This window comes from Cebus imitator, unplaced genomic scaffold (assembly GCF_001604975.1).
Source record: "Cebus imitator isolate Cc_AM_T3 unplaced genomic scaffold, Cebus_imitator-1.0 Scaffold457, whole genome shotgun sequence".
Lineage (NCBI taxonomy): Eukaryota > Metazoa > Chordata > Mammalia > Primates > Cebidae > Cebus > Cebus imitator.
The window spans coordinates 1,546,190-1,572,834 of NW_016107772.1; the positions used below are offsets into that span (position 1 = coordinate 1,546,190).

Below are 26,645 nucleotides of genomic sequence, written 5' to 3' on the forward strand. Positions count from 1 at the left end.
GCCCTAGAGAGGAGTCCTCATTCTAGTGGCGAAAGGCTCAGACTTTGCCCAGATCACAGACATCTCGACACGTTGCCAATCCCAGGCTTCAGCATGCTTGGTAAGAGAGTGATCAGGGCTGTGGACACAGAGAAGAGGGAGCACTGCCTGGGGAAGGGGGCAGAGGGCAAGATGAGGCTGCACAGAGGAGGTGCTATCTGCAAGGGGTTTTGAAGGTTGAATAGAAGTTTGTGAGGTGGGCAAAGGTGGGCTTCATTCCAAGCAAGAGAATTACATTTGCAAAAGAACAGAGTCACATAGCAGTGAGCAGTGTGGAGGGAGCTGCACACCACTTGGGGCTGTTGGAGTGTAAATGGGAAGATGCCATGTGTATGAGTCTGCTAGGGCCAGCATTGCAAAATTCTGCAGACTGGAGGGCTTCAACTGCAGGGATTTATTTTCTCACAGTTTTGTAGGCTGAAAATCCAAGATCGATGTGTTGTCAGGGCTGGTTCCTTCTGGGGCCTCTCTCCTTGGCTTGTAGGTGGCTGTCTTCTCCCCCTCACATAGTCCTCCCCTCTAGTGTGTGCATTTGGGTCACAGTGGATTAGGGCCCACCCATATTAACTTCATTACCTTGGCAAAGACCTTGGATCCAAATACAATTCCATTTGGGAGTACTGGGGGTTAGGGCTTCAGCCTGTGAATCTGGGGAGACAGAGCTCAGCCCATAACACCATGATAGGAATCTCTGTCTCTCTCTCTCTCTCCCTCCCTTTCCCACCTCTGTCGTGTGCTCTCTCTCTCTCTGGGGAATGATCAAGGACAGAACAATGTCAACAGACTGTGATGTGCAAGACTGAATTGAGACTGACTCGGATTTAATTCGTTGGTCCTCTGAGTGCCAGGCGCCTCTTCGTGGTGTGGAGGGGAGGCCACCCGAGTCTGGGTAGGCAGGCTTTTATGGAAGAGTATTAAACCAGCCCTGCCCGTGTTAGTCAGATCCAGTGAGGAGGATTGCAATTTGCTTTATATTTGTTTTGGATTACTTTTAACACTTGTCCTAGAATGCTTCCGAATCTCTTGCTAATGACTTTTCCTCTACTTAATACTGGACACTGTGGCTTCTCCCCACTTGAAATCCCATATGGACTCGGGAAGAGAGAGAATCTGTCCCCATTTAGTCCATTTCAACACCAGGTCCCCAAGTTCCAGGTTGTGGCCAAATCGTCTTCCAGTGGGAGGACCCCTCCTTCCCTAGGATGTGGCTGAGTCACTTGTTTGTGTAGGCTCAGGAGTCTGGGAGCCACCCCAGGGACCACAGGTATGGAAGGAGAAGCCTGCTCCAATCACCGTTTCTGGGTGTCGCCTTGTAGACAGCTGCTGAGGAGCTCAAATAGGTGTTACTGTGAAAGCTTGTGTCTCAAGACAGCCTGAGATTTTCTTTCCCAAGTCTGTAGATAGCCACTTGATGGAAATGATCGCACCTGTCCCAATGTGGGTTGGGCTGGACTCCGGACCCTGCGCTTACAAGTCTCTGTTGCCTCTTAGCTGCCCTGGAGGGAACCTCTTGTTTTATGACTTAAGAAACCACAAGCCCTTGTCCTGATGAGTTCTGTTATTCTTGAGAACCCGTGATGGGCCTGGCACCTTCTAGGTGCTGGAGATACAAAGACACCACAAGGCACCCTGCCCCACAGTCCAACGGGGGTCTATAGTAGACCCTGATTATGCTGTCCTGTGATAACATTGGAGTTGGACCTCTAGACACACAGGAGAAGCTTAAGGGTGTGTGAGATGAGATGTGTCGTGCCGATGTTCCTCAGGGTTGGGTTGGGGGCGTGCTCCAGATGGAACAGGCATGGACGCAAGGCCTGGTTGTGCAGGGGTGCAAGGATATGTAAGTGGGTGCTGCCTGGGGGCCTGGAAAGGTGGTTGTGGGTCACTTCCCTTGAGTCCCAGACCAAATCTCCGGATGTTCCCAATGGCCCATCAAAGAGCAGGCACTGAAAGGGGGCCGAGGAGCTCCTTATGTCCACTTAGGAGGAGGGACAGAGACACAGCATGAGAGAAGGGAACAGAGTCAGGGACACATAAAGGCAGACACAGAATGACCCACTTGTGACCTCGGGTGGCTCCAGCAGCAGTCGGGAACAGGGCTGAGTCACTTGTTTGTGTAGGCTCAGGGGTCTGGGAGCCACCACAGGGACCAGCTTCCCAGACCCTGTCCCCTGAGGAAAATCAGGAAGGAGGAGGGAGGGGCAGGATTATCTCCTCCAGGCCCACAGACTGGGTGGATCTTGTGGAAGGCACTAGGCTGGAGGGAGAGTGGGGGGTGGGGGGTTGGGGTGAGGAGAAGGGCTGGAAGGCCTGGGAACCAGCCCCAGTAGACAAGAGGGAGGATCCCTGCAGGAGTGACAGAGGACAGGAAGGACGCCTTTGCAGGGAGTGGACGCAGAGGGAGATGGAAGAGAGGAGAGTGAACATGTAGTTCCACCCCAACAAAGACAGGGAGTGCAGCCTGAGGGCCAGGTTGGGAGGGGAACATAACTGGTTCCAGACAGGTGGGAAACAGAAACCAGCCCAGGGATCACTCAGGGTGTCTTAAGTGTTTGGTGTGGATGAGGCCCCAGGGCCAGAGAGAAAAGGGAGGGCAGGGTGGAGAAGGGAAGATTGTGGGGGTGAACGGAGACTGCGTGAGGGCAGATGCGGCAGGGTGGATCTGTGAGCCTGGGACAAGAGATTGCTGTGAGCAGTGCAGGAGGGACTGCCACCTGCCCAGGAGCCATGAGCCACTTGGAGGCAGCCAGAAATATAGGAAGGATGCTGTGCAGACTTGCCACATTAGAAAACTCAGGAACTGTGGCCACATGTTTGGGGCTTGTTTTCTCCCTGAAGGAGAGTCAGGAAGATGTACTCATTCCTGCTGGCCTCAGCTCCATCCTCTCAATCCCAGGCGTTCTCACAGGCTCCTCTCCCCAGCCAGCCTGCCCAGTGCTGTTGGCTTCTCAATCTTCCATCTCTTCTATTTCCACCTTCCTTTTTTTCTGCCTGGGCCCCCATCTCCCAAGCCACTGTCTCTCATTCTGTTCAAACTGTTCTTTGCCTTTACCTCAGAAAAGTCAAAATAACTTTTGTTAACATGGTGCACAAAAGTACAAGTTCCCGCACCGAGCTTGTGAGAGGTCAGTCAGTTGTGCAGCCTTCTCCTGCCATGCCCTGCCCCTGTGCCATCTGTCCCACTTGCAGGAATGGCAGCTGTGATACCACTACAGGGACTGGGACTCTTTCAGGGCACAGCTGTGCGGTCTGAGCAGGGCAGCTGCATCCCGGAGGGTGGATAGACACCACACCAGGAACCCTGGCGTCCTGAAGCAGGCTTTCTTTCTTTTATTATTCGTATAAATGTATGGGGAACAAGTGCAGCTTTGTTACATGAATATATTGCATGGTGGCGAAGTCTGGGCTTTTAGTGTACCATCCCTCGAGTATGTACACTGTACCCATAAATAATTTCTCAATCCCCCACCCCCATCCTTCCACACCTCCAGTATGCCATGTCCATGCATGCACATTATTTCACTTCCACTTACAAGTGAGGATGTGCGGTGTTTGGCTGTCTGTGCCTGAGTCATTTCACTTAAGATAATGGCCTCCAGGTCTATCCACGTTGTTGCAAATGACAGGGTTTCATTCCTTTCGAAGTCCTAGTAGCATTCCATGTGCAAATGCACCAGTCATCTGTTTATGGACACTCTTTATCCAGTCATCTGTTTCTGGACACTCAGGTGGATTCCTGCAAGAATGAAGCATGAAAGGTGGAGGAAGGAAGACTAGCATTTATTAGGCACTTACTGTGTCACAGGTCCTTTCACTTGCCTCCTCATTTAACACTTTCAGCAACCCATTCAGTAAAAACCATGGCCCCCGATGGCAGTGTTCACTGATGGTGAAACCAAGGATCATAGTGGTGAAGTCGTCTGCAAGGTCACACAGCTGCAGAGTAGCAGTTGGGGTCTGTACCCGGATCTGATGCCATTGCCTGTGTCTTCCTGCTGCCTGCCAGGGACTCTGCCAGTCAACAGGTATATGACAGACACATATATATTAGTCAAAACATGGTCTCTGTCATCTATTTTCTAACCCAGATAAAGGTAATCTTAAGGATGTGGACAGCTTAGTTTAGGATCATATGTTCTGGAAAATCCAGGTCAGGTCAGGAATTTGCCTAATTGGACATATTGTTTCTGGCTCCTTTGACATTTCCTTTCATTTGGTTCTAAGTATACGGTATGGGAGATTTTCCCCTATTAAACCTTTTCCTGGGGTGTAAAAGCTCTTGGTGTTACTGATCTCATGGGCTCTGCAGTTTGCCTCAAGCATTCTTTGGATGTCACAGAGCATCCTGTTGTTTCATTACAGACTTAATTCCTTCATCTCATGCATCCTGGAAGTTTCTAGTGGCAAAAGCCTCACCCCACTCTGCAGCTGTCGCTTATTTATAAGCCAGAGGCACTTTCTGTATATGCAACTTTCATCTGAGAGCTCTGAGAGAAAGGTCTGGCATTTCTGGATGATTCTGGCCAACCCAGAGCTGCCCAGAGCCCCAGTGTTTCATGAGAGAGAAAAGCAATAGAATGGCCACTGTGGGCATGACACGTGGCAACATGATTGCAAATCCCACAGAACCAGCCTCTTGCTGCTCGCAGAAACCTAGATCATCATCCCGCAGCATGATACAAAAGGAAGATCATCTTGCTAGATGCCAAGAACCATAGTTATGACACTTTTTTGTCATGCTGTTTCCTCTTATTTATACAGTGGAGAGTAGGATGTTTTCAAATAAACCTTCTAAATATGAAATCTTGAGAATGCATTACTTCGAAAATGCTGCACCGTTAGCTGCCTTTTAGTTGGTTACATTATAAAGCATGTAGTAACAGCTTAAAAAAAAAATCTGAGTCGAAATGTGTTTCCAGAGCCCATATGCTGAATTCTGGCATCTTTATACCTTTTTCAAGCTGTTGTCAATTAGTAAAGAAATTAATTTCTGCCTTTATCTCCCTTATAAAACCGAGCTCGTGCTTGGATACTGCAGAAAGCCACAAAGGGAGACATCCTTTCTCGCTCCAAGGTAACTCAGTGCGGTGGTAAAGTAGGGGATGAAAATGTGGTGCTGAGTGGCTGTGAATTGACACTGGGACCATCGACAAACAGAAGTAAATGGCTTTTGTTGAGGGAAACAAACTGTTTTCCAGGCCAACAAGCTGTGATCTTGGACTTTTTGCCATCTGCACGTTTTTTAGAAAAAGAGAGAAGCAGAGCCCCGTGGTCATATGCTCTTCCTTGCCCTGGAGAGGGAAAGGCAGCTCTTGGGGGTGGCGTGTAGTTCTTGTCTAACATGTCTCCTCTCCAGCCCCTTCCACCTGTGACTTTAAGCCTCCCTTTGCTCCAGTACTCTCTGCTTGGACTTTTTTTTTAGCGTTAGTAGAATGTGTCGGCTGAGGGCCAAACATAGTTTTGTAGTGGCAGCAAAAATGGACGGACATATGGCCTTTCATCCAAAGAAGTGGTTCCTTTGCTTTTAATTTGTCATTGGTCTTATTTCCTTATTCTTTGGTATATAATGCCAACGCTAGTGGAAATTTTGCTATTGGATGTCGCAGAAGCACAGAAAACAAACCAGACTTTCATTGGGAAACTGTGTTTGAAACAACAATAGCTAAATTTTTAAAAAGCATAATCAAGTTGCAGCCTGAAGTAGGAAGGAAATATAGGGATGCTGGCATCCTCTCTCCAATAAAGCATTGAGGTTAAAGGCTGGAATCTGAAAATACACAGCAATTTCAGGGGAATCTGCTGAAACTGGAAGATTGTCTCTTTGTGTGTAGGTGGCTGCTGAGCTGGTTTTCTGTCAAATCACTTTTGGGTGCATTTGAAATGGCTCAAAAGGGCTGGGTGCAGTGACTCACGCCTGTAACCTCAGCACTTTGGGAGGCCAAGGTGGGCAGATCACCTCAGGTCAGGAGTTCGAGACCAGTCTGGCCAACATGGTGAAACCCGTCTCTACTAAAAACACAAAAATTAGAAGGGCATGGTGTTGCATGCTTGTGGTCCCAGCTACTCAGGAGTCTGAGGCAGGAGAATCGCTTGAACTCAGGAGGCTGAGGCTGCAGTCAGCCGAGATCACACCACTGCACACCAGACTGGGCGACAGATCAAGAAATGGCTCAAGCAGCTCCATGGACTCTTCCTGTAATCACGGAGTCCAAATCAGTGTGCTGAAAGCCCAGATTATGTTCTGATCCACTGTTTGGGTGATGTGTAATAGTGGTATGGTTCTCTCTGTCCCCACCAAAGGCAGAGAAAACAAGTTGACTTAAGAAAAGAAGCGAGGAGAAACACATAACTTGAGCTGCATGTTCTTCAGACCAAAGCAACGCTTTCTGTAGCTTTTATCTGGAAACTAAGTACTGTAGTAGAAAGAAGGTGTATTTTGCCACCTATTATATAATAAGGACATTTTTCAAATGGTAACTCCCATGCTGACAAGGATGTGGCAAAACTCAAACTTCCCTACTTTGCTGATGACAATTAAAGTTGTCAAGTTGAAAAGGATTTTTAGTTCTATGTATTAGGACTCATAAAAATATTGGTATATTTTGATCTAGAAATCCCATTTTGGTAAGTTTATCTTAAAAATTCCATAGACATCTGTAAAAAGATGTTCATTTCAGTGTTATTTATAAAAGCAAAAAATTGAAGTCACTCTCAATGCTCCACCATAAGTAGTTGAGTCTTGATGTATCCCCTGATGGAATATTATACAGTCAGTATAAGTCATGAGTACAAACGATGCAATAATGTGCAAACAATATTCACAGATTATGATGTATGTGAAGTTATAAGTCAACTCTAAGCTCCCAGCACCTAGCCAAGACCTGACACACAACAGGTATTTAGGAAGTGCTTGTTACATTGAAAGTGACCTGCTTGTACCATCTTCCGGGAGCAGCCACAGAGAAACAGGCTTTGTCTAATGGAAGGGCTGACCTTGTCCCCACCTAGCCTCCAATGCACAGCCTGGGAACCATAAGACAAGGGGATGTTGACTAAGCAAGGATGCAAATTACACTCCCTGCTGTTCCTGCTGGAAGGCTCATCTGTTGCCGCTCCCCACAAACCTCTGCCCCTTTGTAACGCATGCGTCGTGGTGTCCTAGCACAGGCCTCATGCTGACAAAGGAGTAAGCCCACGCCAGGCGGTTTTGTCTTGCCCGAGAGATGGGGTCTGGCTGGGAAGAGCCTGAGAGGGCCATGCTGCCCGGGAGCACCCAACCTGCCCTGGCATCCGGAGCCACACTCGGGGCCACCCCACAGTCTTCGCTGGACAAGTACCACTTTCCCGTCCAAGAAAGCATGAGGAGTGGGCATGGCCTGGAGTTGGGGTTGTCACAGCCACGGCGTTGTATGTTTCCATTCTCATTCACTCTGCCCCACTGTGTCTCTGGATGCCACATCCTAGGTGCGGCCCGGTGTGTTTCCTGTGGTGAAGAAGAAGAACATTCTATCCATGGAATGCAGAGGAAATTCAGAGACTTGGTTGTCCTGTCTCTCTCTGTAGGGCACAGTCATGCTCAGGTACCTGGCCACAGAGAGGCTGTCACTGGTCACTGTGGCTGAAGGCCCAGTGGTTAGGACTGCCAGGTCAGGCTCTGCGCTCACCAGAGGTGGCCGTGGTTAGCAGCGTTTCCGCTGGGGCTGGGGCCAGGCATTGGTACTTGCAGCCTGGGCCAGTCCAGCCCCTGGGAAGGCTTGCTCTGCTGTGGGGGTGTTCTGCTCCCCTGGTCCCTGCCTGACTGAACAGAACACTTTTCCCATGCTGTGTTCTTGATGAAAACGGACATCCAGAATTCAACCCTGGGAGGTCCCCACACTATGTCGGCACAGCCACATTTGGCCCCTCCAAGCCTCACCTCCACCCTCAGTGTGGGGAGATTTCCTTCCAGGCCAGCATCACACCATTGTCCCTGCTTGGGTGACTTCATCTTCCAGCTGGAATGTGTTTTCATCCTGAAGTGCCAAGGCCCAGTTTACGTGACTTGGACCACAGGGCACTTCCTCTGGGCGTACCCCCTGCTGCCCTGCACAAGCCCACAGAACTGGAACCTCAGCCCCCTGCAGAGCCCCTGCCCTACTTTCTTTTGAATTCTCCAAGCTGGAGGGTGAGGCCTGCAAATGGTGACCTGGGTCCTGGCATTCTTCAGAGGGGTTTTGCAAAGTCCACTCAGACTTTTTAAAACTGGAACTGATAAGGACAGAAACTATAGGATTCCACTTACATGAAGTCCTAGAGCAGTCAGAGTCATGAAGACAAAAGGTCAGTGGTGGTTGCCAGTGGGTGGGAGCAGGGAAGACAGAGTTGCAGAACAAGGACGGTGTTTCAGCTGGGGAAGATGGCAGGGTTCGGGGCTGGACAGCGCTGGTGGCTGCATGTCAGTGTGAATGAGCTTCATGCCACGAGTGGTGACTTCAGTCAGTGAAGACAGTCAATTTAGGTTATGCACATTTACCACAAGTTTTTATAAAGAAAACTGGGAGACTTTACCTTAAAACTGGATTTCTAGCTTCTCTTGACCATTTGGAAGACGGTGCCACCCTGGAACCACACGGCTGTGTGATCTGGATCTGCCGAGGCCAGGGCTTTCCCCCTCAGAGCTTCCTGCCAGCCCCCAGGCCTCTGAGTGGGCTCCCCATACATACAAGAGGACTCAGTCTATGTGTGTCTCGCCCCAGGCCCACACCTGCATTTTATGAATCTCTGTATGTGCTTCACCTAGATACTGGCCAGCATACAGCAAGCACTTAGCAAAGGTGTGCTGGGGGCTGGCTGCATGCACACTTGGAGGATGGAAGAAAGCACCTCCAGGAAGCCCCAAAGCCCCAAAGAAGCAGCACAGTACCACTGGTCCAAAGCCCTGCGTGGTTCACAGCTCTGTGTGGTCTCCAGTTGTCCACATTAGAGTTCCATGAATGAAATCTCAGGCCTGCTGCCCCATCCCAGAGCTCCCCATGAGGTCACCACCATGGCTGGTTTGCAGTATAACCTTCTAGAATTTTCTCTCTGCTTTGATATACATCACACATGAGCTACAAAAAACAGTAGTATTTTGTGGGTTTCTAAAAGCATCATTGGTGAGCTACGTAGGCATCATTCAGCAGTTTAAGCTTTTTCTATCCACAGTGGGTGTTGGAGGTCTTCCCAGGCCAGTTTACACATGGTTCACATTGGCAAGTTATTGAAAAGAGACCAAAACTAATAATACTTAATTATTTCTGGTTGGCAGGAATGGTTCGATTTTTAGTTTTTATTTCTACACCCAATATTTACTGCCCACTTACTCTGTGTCTGGTGCCACTCTGAGCACTTTATACCGATTATCTCAGTTAAACTCACTAACAAGTTACAGAGGTGGGGCCTTCCACTACCCTCAATTTGCAAAGGAGGTGACTGAGCCCCAAAGAAATTGAACTCTCTGCAAGAGGCCTCCCCATGGTGGAGCCGGATTTGATCTGAAGAAGTCTAATTCTGGAGTATTTGCACTCAGCGGCTACTTGAGGCTTTTCTGGATTTTTCCCAGATAGCTCCCTTGAACATATTTTACTTATGCAATCAGAGCAGAGGTGCAGTGTATTATCATTTAAGATGCAGGCAAATGGACATAGGTGTTTTCTAGTTCCATCTGGTGCCTCCTGAATCGAAGGCATTTTTCAATGCTGCCTACTAGAATTTTCTGATGGTGGACATCTTCTACCTCTGCCCATCTTGTGTGGAAGCCACTGGTGTCGTGTGGCTGTAGAGCACTTGCAGCTGGCTGGTAAGATGACAGAACCAAGTTTTTCATCTTTTTCCTTTTAATTGATGTAAATGTAAGCATAGCTGGGCCATGCAGCTGGTGCAGATTGGGACCGCTCCTTTCCACAGTCACACTGTCTGTTGGCCTCCAGGGACTCCATGCCTTGCTGCAGAAGCCCCCCATACCGCCCTGCTGCTTGGTACTCAAGAGTGCTCACTCCTGCAGGGGCTGGACTGGTCCTCTCCCTCATGCTAGAAGCTGAGCAATGTGCCCAGATGGCAAGAGTGCGTGGAGAGGACCAGGTGACCCCTCTCTAACCTCTCTGCAGGCAGGCCTGATGGGTGGGACCCAGGCTGCAGGGCAGTCCAGCCTGGCAGGTGGCTCCTGCCCAGGGCCTCCCTCTGCCTGTCCATGGTTGTAAGCAACCCAGGGCTGCCTGGGTGCTGAACTCCTGAGGCCTGACCAGCCTTCACCCCTCCACCAGCAGCTCCGTGGGAGGTAGAGTTGTAATTCCAGAAACAAGGCCTCCCAAGGCGTGGCTTGCTCCTGTGTTTGTTGGAGGAATCAACAAGAAAGATCTAGGTTACCATTTCCTGCTTCCAGGAACCAAGAGCACTGTGTGTGTGTGTGTGTGTGTGTGTGTGTGTGTGTGTGTGTGTTTTAAAGAGACAGGGTCTCTCTGTCACCCAGGCTGGAGTGCAATAATGAAATCATAACTCATTGTAGCCTCAACTTCTGGGTCTCAAGCATTCCTCCTCCCTCAGCTTCCCAAGTAGCTGGAACTACAGGTGCATGTTGCCATGCCTGGCTAATTTTTTGTACATTTTGTACAGGTGAGGTTTCGCCACGTTGCCCAGGCTGGTCTCAAACACCTGGCTCAGGCCACCTGCCCACTTTGACCTCATAAAGTGCTGGGATTACAGGTGTGAGCCACCACACCTAGCCACACAAGCACTTCCTACATTACTCTTACTTAGATAATATTACCATATGTGAATGTATAATTAATGACCATTTTAAGAAGCACTTGATGGGCTAGGCGTGGTGGCTCACGCCTGAAATCCCAGCACTTTGGGTAGCCGAGGCGGGTGGATCACCTGAGGTCAGGAGTTCCAGGCCAGCCTGACCAACATGGTGAAACCCCGTCTCTACTTAATACAAAACATTAGTCAGGTGTGGTGATTCATGCCTGTGGTCCCAGCTACTTGGGAAGCTGAGGCACAAGGATCATTATTGGAGCCAGAAGGTCAAGGCTGCAGTGAGCCGAGATGGCACCACTGCACTCCAGCCTGGGCAACAGAGTGAGACCTTGTCTCGAAAAATAAAAACAAATAAATAAATAAACAGGAGTAGTAGGCCCGATGGCCTGGCATGGGGCCAGGCATAGCACAAGTGCCTAAGAAATGAGGCTCTTTTCTGCTTGCCTTCATAACGTCTTAGCTAAATTTAAATTTGCAATAGTGCTAATTCATTCATTAAACCCGGGTGAAAGGGGCTCTGCATGAAGCTGCTCCTCTCGTTGGAGGGAAGCGTGAAGTCTCCAGGGCAGCGGAGCCATTTCTTACATCTGTGTTCTCTCTAGGACCAGACCCATTTACTCTTAGTGGCTGAGAAAACGCTGACCCAACTCCTGCCTTTTCTGGAAGCTCTGGGTTCCTGACTTCAGCTGTTTTTAGTTGCAAATGGCCCAGGCTTTCTGAAAGTTCTGCTTCTTAATTATTAAAAACATAGCAGCTCACATCCTGGAATAATGAATGTCTATTTCTTTTTAAAGCAATTTGCTTTCCTCATGCAATCTTCCTTGTTTTTATAAGTGATATTTACAGCAATTTCTGCAGAAGTTAAGCTTGGGTTGCCAGGTTTCTGTACTTTTATTAGATTTGACTGACCCTAAGTGCCAAACATGGAACTAGCACTATTCCGGAACTTCTGTAATCTCGTGGAGGACAACACATCTAACTGAATGTTTTTAAAGGAAAATAAAAAGGTCTGTTCCATGTTAAACCTGGGAGATTTTGGTGTGAAGGAACTGACCTGAAAGATGGTTTAATGCTTCCACTTGAAGAAAGCCAGGATTGTAACAGAGGGTGCAGATGAGCTGCCCCATCTCTTTGGAGAGCTGAACAGAGGAAAATCCTTGTAAGTGGGAGAGATACAGACTAGACTCACAAGGATCTCCCCCAGAAGGGCGCAAGCACCAAGAGAATCCCAGAATTCATACGTTTGTCCTCTGAAACCATATACAGGGAGGGAATGGGAGAAGGTTGGGAGCCAACATGTACTGGAAACCCACCTTTTGCTGGGTATGTTGTGCTATTTCATTTATTCCTCCAACAACTTTAGGAGTAGACAGGCAGGGAAGTGACTGGAGGTAACTATGATCTTGAAATTTGTGTTTCATTCTCTTGCTTTTTAATTTTATGTGTTTATCACATAAGTATGGGTCTCTAAAAATATAAAATATATAAAATATAAATATATGATTTGCTTTTGCTTGTTTTCTTATCATTACACAGTCTTCTATGACTTGCTCTCTTCACTTTGTATTTCTTTTCTAAGATTCACCAGTGCTGCTGTGTGCAGCTCTAGTTTATTTGCTTTTCACTGCTATGGGATAACCCATTTGCCACAACGTATCCGTTCTCTAATTATAACAACAGCTGCTATGAACAGTCTCATTCCTGTGTCCAAGACTTTCTGTTGGACATATATCCTGTAGTGGAATTGCTGGGTTGTGAAGTATGGAAATTCAGCCTTACCAGATACCAAATTGTTTCCCCAAGGAGTTGTACCAGTTTCTCTCCCTCCTGCTGCAACATATATAAGTTTGTGACTGCCTTTAGATCTAAAAATGGGGACTAAGTCAATTCTTCCTCTCTGCTCCTAAAACAAAGGCTTGTTTCACTCTGGCGTTCATCAACAAATGACTTTAATTCTCCCTTTGGGTCTGAATGAGCCAAGACTCCCATGTCGGACTCCGCTGGGTTCATTGTGTCGTTCTCAAGGCTAGAGGCCCCACAACGATCGTCTGTCTTGTTGCCCTGACCACACATTCTGCAAGATTCCTCCTTTCTGCTGCTGGCTGACCTCCTGTGGGTTGGCCAGGAATGCAGGGCAGACACCCTAATTGTGAGTGTCTGTCCTCCTCACAGTCAGGTGCTCCCGTCTCTCCAGAGCCTCAGCCCGTGTGCCTCCTGCGACTGGCTGCCTTAGTCACCCGAGGAGAGATGACTAGGAAAATCCAGAGAGAAGGGATTTGCTGGGCTGAGGGGAATAAGCGGCCTGTGGAAAGGCAGATTGCTCCTTGGACCTCTTCATGGAGGGGCTGTCAAGTTGGGACAGAGGCAAGACAAGAACCCTTTTCCAAAATGTGTTCTTTCATCTTTTAATGGAGTTGATTTCTTTGGCAGGCTAGCAAATCCTGCAGGGCCCCTGTGCGGCCACTCTGGAGGGTCAGGGAGACGCTGTGTGGTTGGCACTTGCGAAGGGGCAGGGGTGAGAAATGAGGGGAAATGTCTGTCTGTGCAGAACCCCCAGTGGAGAGCACGCGGGCTCAGAGTTAGGGTAAATGAAGTGCAGGCCCACTGCAGACCCCTGAAGGGAGAGGCAGTGGGTGATGCTTCCACAGTGACATGGAATACTGGGAGTCGGATGCCCTGGGACCTCATGGTAGTGCCTCCTTACTCTAGGCTGGCCTTGCTGGCATTCCTCTTTGAGCTGATGAGGAACCACATCAGTCCCAGGTTGGCATCTGGATCCATTTGTCTGCCTTTTGGATTACATATGCTGTGTCTTTCCTCTGGTTACAAAAGTGAGACCCGGTCAGGGTAGATTCAAGGGAAAATAGCCCAGCATCAAGGCAACCACAGACCCCATAGCTCTAAGAGGGTGGGCTCCAGAATTAGACTCCTTAGACCAACCTGGCTGTACCTTGGGAAGCGCTCCAGTGGGGTTTTCTACTTCTTCAGGCCCGGGACCTCCTGCTCTGTGATAAACACCCACATTCCTCTGTGGGCTGCGCAGCCCTGCATCTGGGAGGCAGGCTGGAGGGGCTCGTCCACCCTGCCCTCTTTACTAGCGTCTTCTGTGACTTACTGCATCGTCAGCACACCCACCCAGGGGCAGCTCCGCACCCAGCCACTTCATCCCTCTGCTCAGAGGCAAAGCTTCCCCCTTTGAATCTGGAAGTCAGAGCGATGGCTGCATAGGGTCCTTTCTCCCCAGGGAAGAATGGATTGGTGGATGAAGCTTTTGACAAGACTTTCTATAATAATCTTGTGAAGACAGAGATAAAATGAGGCCATTTTTTAAAAAATGCAAATGTCCTTCTTGTGCCTAAAACTCTCCTCATCCTCCCCTTTCTCTAGATAGAGGCCAGCGTCTTATCATGGTCTCAGGCCACATCCTCCCAAGACACTGACACCTCTCCTCCCATCCAGGGCCCTTCATCTGCCTTGCCTCCCAGGCCTGAATCCCCCTCACTCTTGTTACTGGAAAGGGGTCCCGATGCAGACCCCAAGAGAAGGTTCTTGGATCTCATGCAAGAAGGAATTCAGAAGGAGTCCATAGAGTAACATGAAAGCAAGTTTATTAGGAAAGTAAAGGAATAAAAGAATGGCTACTCCATAGGCAGAGCAGCCCCTAGGGCTGCTGGTTGCCCATTTTTATGGTTATTTCTTGATGATATGCTAAACAAGGGGTGGATTACTCATGCCTCCCCTTTTTAGACCATATAGGGTAACTTCCTGACATTGCCATGGCATCTGTAAACTGTCATGGTGCTGGTGAGACTGTAGCAGTGAGGACAACCAGAGGTCACTGTCATCACCATCTTAGTTTTGGTGGATTTGGGCTAATTTCTTAACTGCAGCCCGTTTTATCAGCAAGGTCTTTATGACCTGTATCTTGTGCTGAGATCCTGTCTCATCCTGTGACTTAGAATGCCTTAACCATTTAGGAATGCAGCCCAGTAGGTCTCAGCCTCATTTTACCCAGCCCCTATTCAAGATGGAGTTGCTCTGGTTCAAACCCCTCTGGCACACTCATTCTCCTTCCACCCACCATTCCTCCCAGCTCTGCTCAGACAGCCCTGGGCTGGGGAAGATGCTGAACCTCCTGAGACCCAGTCATTGTGTCGGTTAATGCACATGGCGGCCTCACAGATATGAGGTCTTCAGTGGACATTTGCTGCCATTTGTTGTGGTTACTTCCAGGGTCAGCCTCTGTCCAGCCCTTCTATTCCCATTGTATCCCACTCTTAGAAATTTGTAAAGTCTTCAAAAGAGCAGTCTTCTGCAGGTGCTGGTGAGTGTGAACCACCTGTCCCTGCCTGACACAGAGCCAGATCCCTCGCAGGACCCACCTGGGGTGAGCAGCTCCAGGCACAAGCACTGGGTCGAGGGGCGTGTAGGGAAGATGCCAGCCCTGTGTTTTCACAGTGGGTTTTTTATCTTGTTAAGAAGGCTTTTCTTTCCCTCCTCAATCTCCAAGTTCCCTGCTTCCTGTTGTGTTTTGCCCTGAGCTGTGAGAGTGACAACCCTGGGTCTGGAGTCCACACCCTGTACTCAAGTCCCTTTCCTGTGGCTCACTCACTGGGGGCTGAGCTCTGCTCCTTAGTCTCTTCAGGGTCAGTTTCCTTTGCTAGAAAATGGGGAAGGAATCCCTGCTTCACAAGCTTGCAGGGATTAAATGAAGCAAACTCTGGGAAAAGTTCTTTGTACATTATAAACTCTCACACGAATACCAGGTGCTGTTTTTACTACTTTCTTAAAGGCTTTATGTCGCTTTCCTTACACAAAGCTATATTTTACCAACTTTTTCTTCTGTAAGAAGAGGAATACTAAGTAAGCCTGGTTCCCTGAGAAAAGGGAAGTGAGTGGCCAACTCTTCCCATTCCAGCAGTAACAGGATCACCAGCGTTCTATAGCTTCCCGGTGGACTCTTTTTGCACATGGTAATAACATGAAAAGTTATTTTCAGGCAGAAATATTTTGTAGGAGACTAATCATTCAACAAAGAATTATTACGAATTTATTATCCTTTGCATCAAAAGCAGTACTGGGGTGTTTTAAGAATACCTAGGATCTGTTTTAATTGTATATGGTAAGACACAGAGACATGAAAATGACTGTCACAAAGGAAGAAGCTTATTACAATGACAAATCCCTAGAAACAGGTGGCAACGCATGCCACACAGGGCCCTGCAGGGGAGCACTGGGTGGGTCAGGGCCCAGAGGGAGAGGGGACTGTGGGCAGGGGCTTTTACTGTAACAGGTGAGGTGCAGTAAGTAGGTTTAGGGTTGATTAGTTTGAAGAATTTCAGGGCTCTTGAGATGCAGGGCTGTCCTTAATCGTCGGTGCCTGGCCCGGCGGTGATTAGGACATGGGGCCAGTGGCCTGGAGAGGGAGAGTCTGATAAAGGCAGTTGAAGTCCCACCCATGATAGGGTGGGACTGTCTTTCCAGGATCAGCAAGGCCTGAGATGTTAAAGCATCAAAGTACAGAAAATTTAAAAACAGTTAATACACAGATAAACAAAACTGAAAATATGTTAAAGTCTGCAAAGCAGGGCTCTTTAAAAAAACAAAAACACCAAGAGAGCAGCCGGGCATAGCGGTGTGTGCCTGTAGTCCCAGCTACTTGGGAGGTTGAGGCAGGGGATTGCTTGAGCCCAGGAGTTTGAATCCACCCTGGACAACATAACAAGACCTTGTCTCTAAAATAAATATGTAAATACATAAATAAAACCAGGAGAGAAAGAATTCTCATTGCAGATGCAGAACAACTACTCAACAGACTCTGTTTCCATGATGGTAAAGGAAACATACTGCATCAGCCACAGCTAGAGTAATGGAATTGAGTTTCTTTGTTAAGTGGCCATTATGGAAACACTGCCTACAATTCAACAGACATTTATCAGACACTCACCTTCTGCCGGGCCTGTGCCAAGAACCCTGGGGACTGCACAGGTGAATAAAGTATGATCCTTGCTCTCCAAGATGGCCCTGGCAGGCATGGGCACATACACACTGCATTCCCTCCCCGAGTGCACGCAGACATCGTCGTTCACTCAGGACTCTTTTGTGCCCCATCCAGCCACACTCGCCTTAGAAGCTACTGCAGCACAGTGCAGTAGGCAGCCTCTGCCGCCAACCAGAGCAGTGTGGCATCCCTGCTCTCAGGACCCTCCATCTGTGGGGCAGGGGTTGGTGCTGGAGGAGAAAACATGGGAGGACTGTCATCAACTCACATGGGATGGGGCAAGAAGTGCTTCAGGGCTATGGAAGGGGAAAACTGCACCTGCATTGAGGAAATTATAGCAGATGCCATGGATGATGGGATTTAAAGGCCCTTGAAGGACTGGAGCAGGGTGAGGACATCAAGGAGAAGCTGCCTGGTCAGAGGTACAGGGCAGGAATGTGTAGGTGTGCTTCAGGAACTATGGGCAGGTGGGTGTGCATGTGGCTCAGAACGTGGCAGAGGAACCAGTAGGAGCCTTCCTAGAAGGCTGGGAATACTGAACTGGGATGTGCGGGCTGCATTCTCCAACAGTGGTGGCCGTTGGACCAAGACACCATCAGAGCAGCTTCCAGAAGAGGGGGAAGGTCATGGAGAGCTTGAAGTGGACAGGGAGATTGGAGAAGAAGCTACTGCAAGTTCAAATGCAGCAAGGGTCTCCACCCCTACCAGGCTATAACGTGCACAGAAGGAGACTGGATGTAGAAATCTAGAAGGACTTGAGGACCAATTGGATGTGGAAATAGAATTAAAGTCAAAGATGACAGCCTGTTTTGAGCCTGCATGATTCGGAAGGCTCACAGGGGTGTTAACCACAATGTGAAGCCCAGAAAGAGAGCCAATTATTTGCAAGCAGTCTGAGCAGCTGTGGAACAGCCAGGAGAGTCTGACCATGGGTTTGTGGTATGGATCTGCAGCTCTGGAAAGAAGCCAGAGTCAGAAACGATTTATCCAAGAGATGCCTACATTGCCAGCAGAGTCAAAGCATGGGAGCGATGCACTTGGACCAGGGAGAGCTCATAGAGTGACCTGGGGCCTCCTGCATGCAATGCGTGTCAAGGGCAAGCTCCTATAATACCTCAATAATATGGGGCTGGCTCATGAATAAGCAAACCAGTGGAGCTAAGCAGATATCCAGAAATAGACTGGGCTCGAGTGAAAAGGGAACTTTAACACATGATAAGGATGACATTGCAATTCAGTGAAGCAACAAAGGATTTGTTCATACATTCTGCTGAGATGATTAAGAACCATCTGCATTTTGGAACTTGTTTTAGATGGTGATAGAACAACAGCAATGTGGACATATTAAATGCCACTAAATCAGTGCACTTTAAAGTGGTTAATTTTATGTGAGGTGAATTTCACTGAGTTGAAAAAAAAAAAAAAAGCCTGAAAAAAAAAAAAAAAAAGCCTGGAAAAAGATGATTGTCTTCTACCCTACAGCAAGACAAAATCCAAATGAATCAAAGATTAAAATGTAAAAAGGTGAAGCTATATCTACAGATGGATGGTGGTAACACTTGCCCAACAATATGAATGTACTTAATACCACTAAACTGTACCTTTAAAGTGATTAATGTTTTTAGGTTATGTATATTTTACTGCAAAAAAAGATAAGTCACAGAAAATAAGGCTGAATTCTTTTATAACCCTGGGGTAGGGAAGGCCTTTATAACCAAGAATCAAAATTCAGAAGCCATAAAATAAAAAGATTGATAATTTGACTATTCAAAATTAAGAATATCAAAAGAAATCAAAAATAAGAATCTTCTGTTTGGCTAAATACAATGCAAACAAAGTCAAAAGACAAATGACCAACTGATATACAAAGAGCTCTTAAATGTCAAGAAGAGATGCAAAACCACCACAGAAGAAATGAGCAAAGACATGAATACTCAGTTCACCAAAAAAGAAGTAATGGCTCTTAAAATCTGAGATGTTCAACCCACACTTACTTTCTCTCCTGTCATATGGGCAAAAACCTAAATGTCAAACCACACAGTTGGCTGGTCATGCCAAGAGAAAGAGGCCCTCTCCCACATCTCACTCACAGAGTGAAAGGTGACACTCCCACAGGGAAGGGAATTTGGTAATGTCTATAAAAATTACATACACATTTATATTTCAGCCAGGCAATCCTGCATCTAGGCCCATGCCCTGAAGATAACCATCATGCAGATGACATAGAATAGCCCAAGTTTATCTACTGCAGCCAAGTGTTTAATAAATAAGAGCTTGGATACAATCCAAGTGTTTTCTAATGAGAGAGTCCTTGAATAAACTATGGTTCACCCCCACAAAGGAGTACCACACAACAGTAAGGCAGAATGGAGACAAGGTCTGGGGTCTGTGACTTGGAGAGATCTCCAGAATATTAAACGTGGGGGAAAAAAACCTGGTAGAAATCCAGAAATAGACAAGACTGTTTCTAGAGTAGGATATGTGGCATACTATCTTTTATTTATTTATTTATTTATTTATTTAGATGGAGTTTCGCTCTTGTTACCCAGGCTGGAGTGCAATGGCGCAATCTTGGCTCACCGCAACCTCCGCCTCCTGGGTTCAGGCAATTCTCCTGCCTCAGCCTCCTGAGTAGCTGGGATTATAGGCACGCGCCACCATGCCCAGCTGATTTTTTGTATTTTTAGTAGAGACGGGGTTTCACCATATTGACCAGGATGGTCTCGATCTCTTGACTGACCTCGTGATCCACCCGCCTCGGCCTCCCAAAGTGCTGGGATTAGAGGCATGAGCCACCGCGCCCGGCCCGTGGCATACTATCTTTTAAGTAAGAAAGGAGGAAAAATAAGAATAGACTAGTAGGTGGATAAATAGATTAGATAGAGAATAGATAGGTGATAGACTAGATGGATGGATGGATGGATGGATGGATGGATGGATACATAAGCAGGTAGTTTTCTTATTTTTGCGAAAAGAAATGCTTAGAGAAAAAAACAGAAAATAATGAAAATGATTAACTCTAGGGAACGAGAGGGGAGATGGAGATGGGGCAGAAGTGAGACTTCACTGGGTGAATTTTTAAATATATTTCTGACTGTTGTACCAGGTAGATGTTTTCATATTTGGAAAAGAAAATTAAATTGAAAAGCAAAAAGGCAAAACCTATAATTGGAAAGAAATTTAATTTGAAATTAATGAATCTAATTATCTATTAAATTAGTAACATAAGCACACAGAGAAAATAATTATAACCTATTTGTAAGAATTTGAACTTCAAACACAATACTCTGGTTATATTATTATTGACCTATATTCTAAAGACAAAAAAAAAATGCAAAGCATTTCTAGCTTCTTGCGATAGGCTTATTGTTGGTGGCAATATTGGTATTATAATTTTGAAGCTATGCTATAAGTAAATATGCTAATGCTATTAGGAACCAAGATTTCCAGTGTCAAAGAAAAGAGATAAAATACAAAATCACAGAGGTAAGAGAAAACTGAAGAGCGTTAATTTCTTGCTTCTTGTTTTTGAGACAGCCTTGGTCTGTTGTTCAGGCTGGAGTGGAGTTCAGTGGCACAATCATGGCTCACTGCAACATTGACCTCCCAGGATCAAGCGATTCTCCCACCTCAACCTCCTAAGTAGCTGGGATACAGGTGTACACCACCATGCCAGGCTAATTTTTGTATTTTTTGTAGAGATGGGGTTTTGCCAAGTTGTCCAGGCTGGTCTCGAACTCCTGGGCCCAAGAGATCTGCCTATCTTGGCCTCCACTTTGGGAATACAGGCATGAGCCACTGTGCCTAGCCAGTGGCTTCTTCCTTCCTTCCTCCCTTTCTTCCCTTTCTTTCTCTTTCTTTATTTCTTCCCTTTCTTCCCTTTCTTTCTCTTTCTCTCTCTCTCTCTCTTTCTTTCTTTCTTTCTTTCTTTCTTTCTTTCTTTCTTTCTTTCTTTCTTTTCTTTCTTTCTTTTTCTCTCTTTCTTTCTTTCTCTCTTTTCTTTTCTTTTCTTTTTTGAGACGGGGTCTCACTTTTGTCCAGACTGGCATGCAGCTCACTGCAGCCCCAACCTCAAGGGCTCAAGTGATTCCAAGTAGCTAGGATTACAGGTGTGTGCCACCACATCACCGATGCCCAGTTAATGTTTTAAATACTTTTGTAGCAACAGGGTCTCTCTTTCATTATATTGCCCAGGCCAGTCTCAAACTCTTGGGCTCAAGTGATCTTTCCACCCTGGCCTCCCAAAGCACTGGGATTACAGACATGAGCCACCTTGTCCAGCTGCAACTTACTTGTAAAATATTCAGCCATTTTTATATTCATAAATGTGTAAATATACAGCAAACAAAATAACAACTATTGAATAAAGATAGTAGACATATGGATATTTATTGAAATATCCTTTCAGTGTTTTTGTGCATTTGAAAATTTCGTAGTAAGAAGTTGGAGAGGAGCCCTATTTCAAACGTTGGAAGATCTTCAGGATATAGTGTCGAGTGAACAAAGCCCCATGCAGAGCAGGATCTGTTATGTGTTTTTTTGTTTAGGACTGGGGTAAAAATCAGGATTTATATTCGTATTTGCTTGTAAAGAGGCTGAGACACTAAGAGAAGAGTTTAGGGGAAGATGGGGAATCAGGTGGATGGGAACAGGTGGGAAAGGGACAGTCAGTGTACACCTTTCATACCACTTTGATTTTAAACCATGTGAATAGAGTATCTTTTAAAATGCAATTTTTAAACTAAAAATGAATGAATGAATAAGTACAGAAATCATCCAGGGAGGAAAATAGACAAAGAAAACGCAGTCAGATGAGAAGTCATTTCCAGGTGTGGAGGTTCATTTCCAAGTGTGCCCCATGACAAGGTCAGCGGGAGCATGTGGTGCTGAGTGAGCCAAGAGCTCAGAAGAGGATGGGGTGGAAAAAAGCCCACTGGGGTTGACTCAGCTGAGGGTTGCACAGAGCCTCCAGGGCTAGAGAGAGAATGTAGGTGGAGAAAAGGCCATGAGTGTGGATCAACCCTTAAGGAGGAAAGGGAGGAGGAAGGGAAGAGGGCAGCTGGGGGGCTGTGGATGAAGGAAGAGGACAGGGATGCAGCTGGCACAGGAGCAGGCTGGGCCGGGAGTGGTCGGAATCAGGAAGGGGGATGCTTCTGATGTAAAGCACTGTTTTGGACTCTCCCCATGTTTTCAAAATAGATGAGTGACACTGTGTCCTCAGGGTCATGAGGTAGGAGTGTAAGCTTTGGGAAAATAGAGACATCTGGAAGAGATGCCCAGATGAATGTGGCTGGGGACCAAGCCTGTGGGAAGAGGCAGCAGGTCACTGGGCATCCCTGGTGTTGCCTTGGCTCAGTGTTCATGTGCAGCCAGCCCTCAGGTTTCAGAGTGGAGAGCGGCAGTCCTTGCGGAGGAGCAGGGGCTGCATCCAGAGAGATGTTCCACATGGAAATGGGGGGACATGCCTCAAAAATTCAACGCAGAATCACCATCTGACCCAGCAACCCCACTTCTAAGTGTATGCCCCAAAGAACTGAAAGCTGGGATGTGACGAAATATTTGCACACCTATGTTCACGGCAGCATCATTAGCAATAGCCAAAAGGTGGGAACAGCCCAAATAGTCCATCAACAGACAAATGAATAAACAGAACATGGTCCATCCACAGAATGGAATATGATGCAGCCTTAAAAAGGAAGGAAATTCTGACACACACAACTACATGGATCGCCTTGAGGATACTGTGCTATGTGAAATAAGCCAGACACAAAAGGACAAATATGGCCTGATTCCACTCATAGGAAGTCCCTAGAGAAGTCAAATGTATAGAAGCAGAAAGTGGAATAGAGGGTGCCAGGGTGTGGGGAAAGAGAGAGTGGGGAGGAAATGGGAGTTGGGGTTTAATAGTATCTGAGTTTGTCAGGGCTTCCATAACAAAGGACCGCAAGTGGGGGCATCAACAATAGACATTTATTGTCTCACAGTTCCAGAGGCTGGAAGTCCACGATCAGGGCATCGGCAGAGTTGGTTTCTCCTGCAGGCTCTCCTTGCCTTGTGGATGGCTGCCATCTCTCTGCATCCTCACATCACCTTCCCTCTATGTCTGGGTCCTAATCCCCTCTCCTTACAGGACACAAGTCATTTGGATTAGGGCCCACCCTAAGGACCTCATTTAACTTAATCATGTTTTTTAAAACCCTATCTTCAAGTAATGTTGCATTCCGAGATCCTGGGGGTTAGAGCTTTGACATATGGATCTGGGCAACACAAGTCAGCCCATAACAATTGGTGTGGAATCTCAGCATGGGAAGATAAAAAAGAACCGTGATGCACAATAATGTCCTTGATGCCTCTGAACTGTACATTTAAAAATGGTTCAAGTAGTAAAATTTATGTTATGGATATGATAGCACAGTAAAAAGTAAAAACAAATTTTAAAAGAGAAAAACACTCAGAAGGGTCAGGGAACAGGGAGTGTTGCTGAGAGGGTAGTGGGACCCCGGGCCCAGTGGGATGGTCAGAGAGACCATGGGGCGGTGGCTGGGAAGGTGGGCGCAGGGGACAGGCCAGTGGGAAACACGGGAGCTCAGGGCCTGACAGCAAGAGGGTCTCCAAGCTGGAAGTCTGGGCGGCCTGTGAGTTCCAGGTGGTGACCATTATTAGTGCAGAAGCCTCCTCAGAGGTGGCAGAGGCTTAATGAGTGCTTCAGGCACTCAGCAGGGAAGGTTTGGGCAGCCCCTCTGGCTGTGTGGTCCCAGTTCTCCAGAAGCGCTTTCTTTTTTGCAATTTTCAAACCATCACAGCTGCTTTCAGCCCGAATGTGAAGCCACAGCCAGTGAGTTGTTTCTATAGCGACTGATGTCCTTCAAAGAGGGAGAGAGTGGAGGGCCCTGAGGAAAGAACAAGCGGGTGCACGGCACAGATATGTGGCAGATTACACCCAAGAGGGAGAGAGTGTGACCTAGTTTCACTGCAGCATCGTTGAGAAGCTTGCTGGCAAGCACACCCGACGACTGCACTTCGTTTTATATTTGTCATATTATCTTCACCTAAAGCTGTAAGATGAGGGGCCAAGTGTACCACTCTACCTGGTGAAAGGCCAATATTCAGGCATAGCCGCCAAGGACCAGGAACAGGGAAAATGTAGGAACATTCTGAGCCTTCTTTGTCTTACTCCTGGCCACTTTGCAGAAAACTGGGCTCTCTGTGCCCCTATCCTTTCTCCCTTCCTTGGAAACTGCCCTGAGGGAGGCTTTGTAGTATGTTCACCCCGGCTCATCGCTTCCTAGTGCTGTGGTCTAGGCACGTTCCTCAACCACTGTGTGCCTCAGTTTCCTAATCCATAAAACATGGGGAGAAGAATTCCAACGTTCAAGAGTGGCCGGAAAGGGTTAAACGAGGTGACACATTCAGGCGCTCAGGAGAGAGGCCTGTGATTGCAGTGAGGAGACCTCTGGGCTTGGGCAGGAGCCGGCCTGGTAACTGTAGCTCTCTCTCATCTCCCATTCCTTTCCAGTTGGCCACGGACAGAGCGAAGGGGAGAGGATGGTAGTGTCTGACTTCCATGTTTTCGTCAGAGATGTGTTGCAGCATGTGGATTCCGTGCAGAAAGACTACCCTGGGCTTTCTGTCTTCCTTCTGGGACATTCCATGGTAAGCAGACCACAGAAGACGCAGGTCAAATCCAGCCTGGCTCCCAGCCTTGCAGAGGGAAGGGAGTGGCCCTGACTCCCTGCCCCACCTGCTCTCTGCCTAGCTGGCATGATGTCTCCTTTTATGCACTGCACTTGGAGTTCCTGGGCAATTCTGTGCTTAGGAAACAAGGGAGGTTGCCAGCTGGTCCTTACCAAGCAGCTTGAGTATGGGGCCTCTTGAAAACTGATCTTCTTATCGATGCTCCTTGGCCCAGTTGGTGTCATTTAATAGTGAGGCTACTAAGAGCCACTTCTTGGAGAGGGGATTAGCTCCTCCATCAATAAGAAGCACATGAAATGTCCCCAAACCCCATGTGCTTGTTTCAGAATTGTACAGTACAGACGACAAATGATACCTAGGAACAAAGGGTCCCCGTGGAAACAATTCCTTAAAGTTTATTCCAACTTCTTCCGCCTTTTAAATATTTAAAACCTTCCAAGAATCAAGGAAATGTAGTATTTACATCAGGGTCCTTACACTGGCAGCCCCCAGGCCAAATCTACCTACAGAAAAAGCAGGCTGGTTGGCTGATCAAGATATATTGAACTGCTTGAATTTGAATGCCTGAGGACATTTCACCAGGGCAGGTCTTGCCTCCCACCCCTTGATCACTGCCTGCCTCTGTCCTTACATTTCTCTTACCTGCCTGGTCCCTGTGAGCATTTGCAATTGCAACCCTTGCTTTCAAGCACCTTTGTGCTTCAGCAAACAGATGAGGCCTCCTTCAGCACCATCCACGTTCATGTCCATTTTTCTTGGAATTTAAATTTCTAGGACCTTTAACTAAACCAGGAAAAGTATAGGATAGCAATCTATTATTATGATCAGATTACCCCCAACAACAACAACAACAAAAAACCCCTCCTATTAAGCTTGTCGGGATAGATGAGTTGGGGTTCTGCCAGCTTTGGGCTTGAAATGAAGTGGGAATGTGTTATTGTTTAACTTGCGGCCCACAAGCGAGAACCTTATTTATGTCTCTCCGCAATGTTTGCTCTTGGAAAACCCAGAGAAAAAAACATGTGTAGTAAAATAATTGCAGATCTAGTTTATCCAACATTTGATGGTGCCTCTTCCAAGGTAGTCCTCCTCAGTGCTGTTGGCCAGGACTGCAGCTCAAGAGGACTCCATCGGTCGTGTTTATTAGAAATATGTGCACTGGTGCAAGCCCAACACAGCAGCTCTGCCCGTTCTGCATTACAGGGAGGTGCCATTGCCATCCTCACGGCCGCAGAGAGACCGGGCCACTTCGCCGGCATGGTACTCATTTCGCCTCTGGTTCTTGCCAATCCTGAATCTGCAACAACTTTCAAGGTAAAAGGACTTTCCAGTCTGTACAACTCCTGCAGGTTCCCTGGGACATGGGGCTTTCATTTGTAGCCTGAGTCTGTGTAAAAGGGCCAAAGGCCATCCTTGGACCTCAGACTATTGTACAAGGATTTGGACAAATATCCAACACTGTTGCCACCAGGGTTCTGTAATTTCTGAAGGCAGGTGCATTTTCCCCCCAAGACAAAAGGACTATGTCTTCCTGTTTGTGCATGTCTTACTAATGAATTTTAAAAGGAGAAGAGGTTAGGCTTGTTATCTGTCCAGCAAAGTCAAGTTTGTTAACAAGTTACACTCAAGGCCTGGGCTGTTTTTCATTGACTCTTTGCCAACCTCAGCAGAAAGTGAGCAGTGAGGGGACTCCTAACTGCAGGATGGGGTCGCATTCACTGCAGTGTCCCCCGCCCTGGGCACTTTCGACCTCTGACTGGTAGGGATCCGTCATTTCATTTTTCTGGTTGAAATGACTCACAGGAACAATATATCCTGTAGGTGCGGGGGCTCTGGGCTGCTTTTGCCAAGGCAAATGAACCAGCAAATAATATCTAGAGTTGGAGCAGGCACCTTCTCTCCCCCGAGAAAGGAGATGAAACCAGTGACCTTGGAAAGCTGCTTGCTTATGACACTGGCTTGTTGACAGGGTATCAGTTTAGACCCAGCCTTGAAGGCATCAGGTTTAAGGTAGATACATAGCCCCAGTGAGGGTGGAGAATCCCAACCCCATGTATCCCCAAGGAATCCTTAGTCTCACCCCAGCACTGGGCAGGGGTTGCTGCCTCCTGAGCCAGTTCTGGAGACTCTCAAA

The 26,645-nt window shown here is 47.4% G+C and overlaps 1 protein-coding gene across 2 annotated transcripts in view; it reads left to right on the plus strand.

Annotated features, from left to right (window-relative positions):
• The window catches only part of MGLL (monoglyceride lipase), a 135,676-nt gene that overhangs the window by 77,024 nt on the left and 32,007 nt on the right, over positions 1 to 26,645 (plus strand). For both annotated transcript variants that reach the window (XM_017511960.2, XM_017511959.2), the window contains exons 4-5: positions 24,333 to 24,469; positions 25,715 to 25,825. In XM_017511960.2, coding sequence (XP_017367449.1) covers positions 24,333 to 24,469; positions 25,715 to 25,825 — 248 coding nt within the window. The remainder of the gene's footprint in view (positions 1 to 24,332; positions 24,470 to 25,714; positions 25,826 to 26,645) is intronic.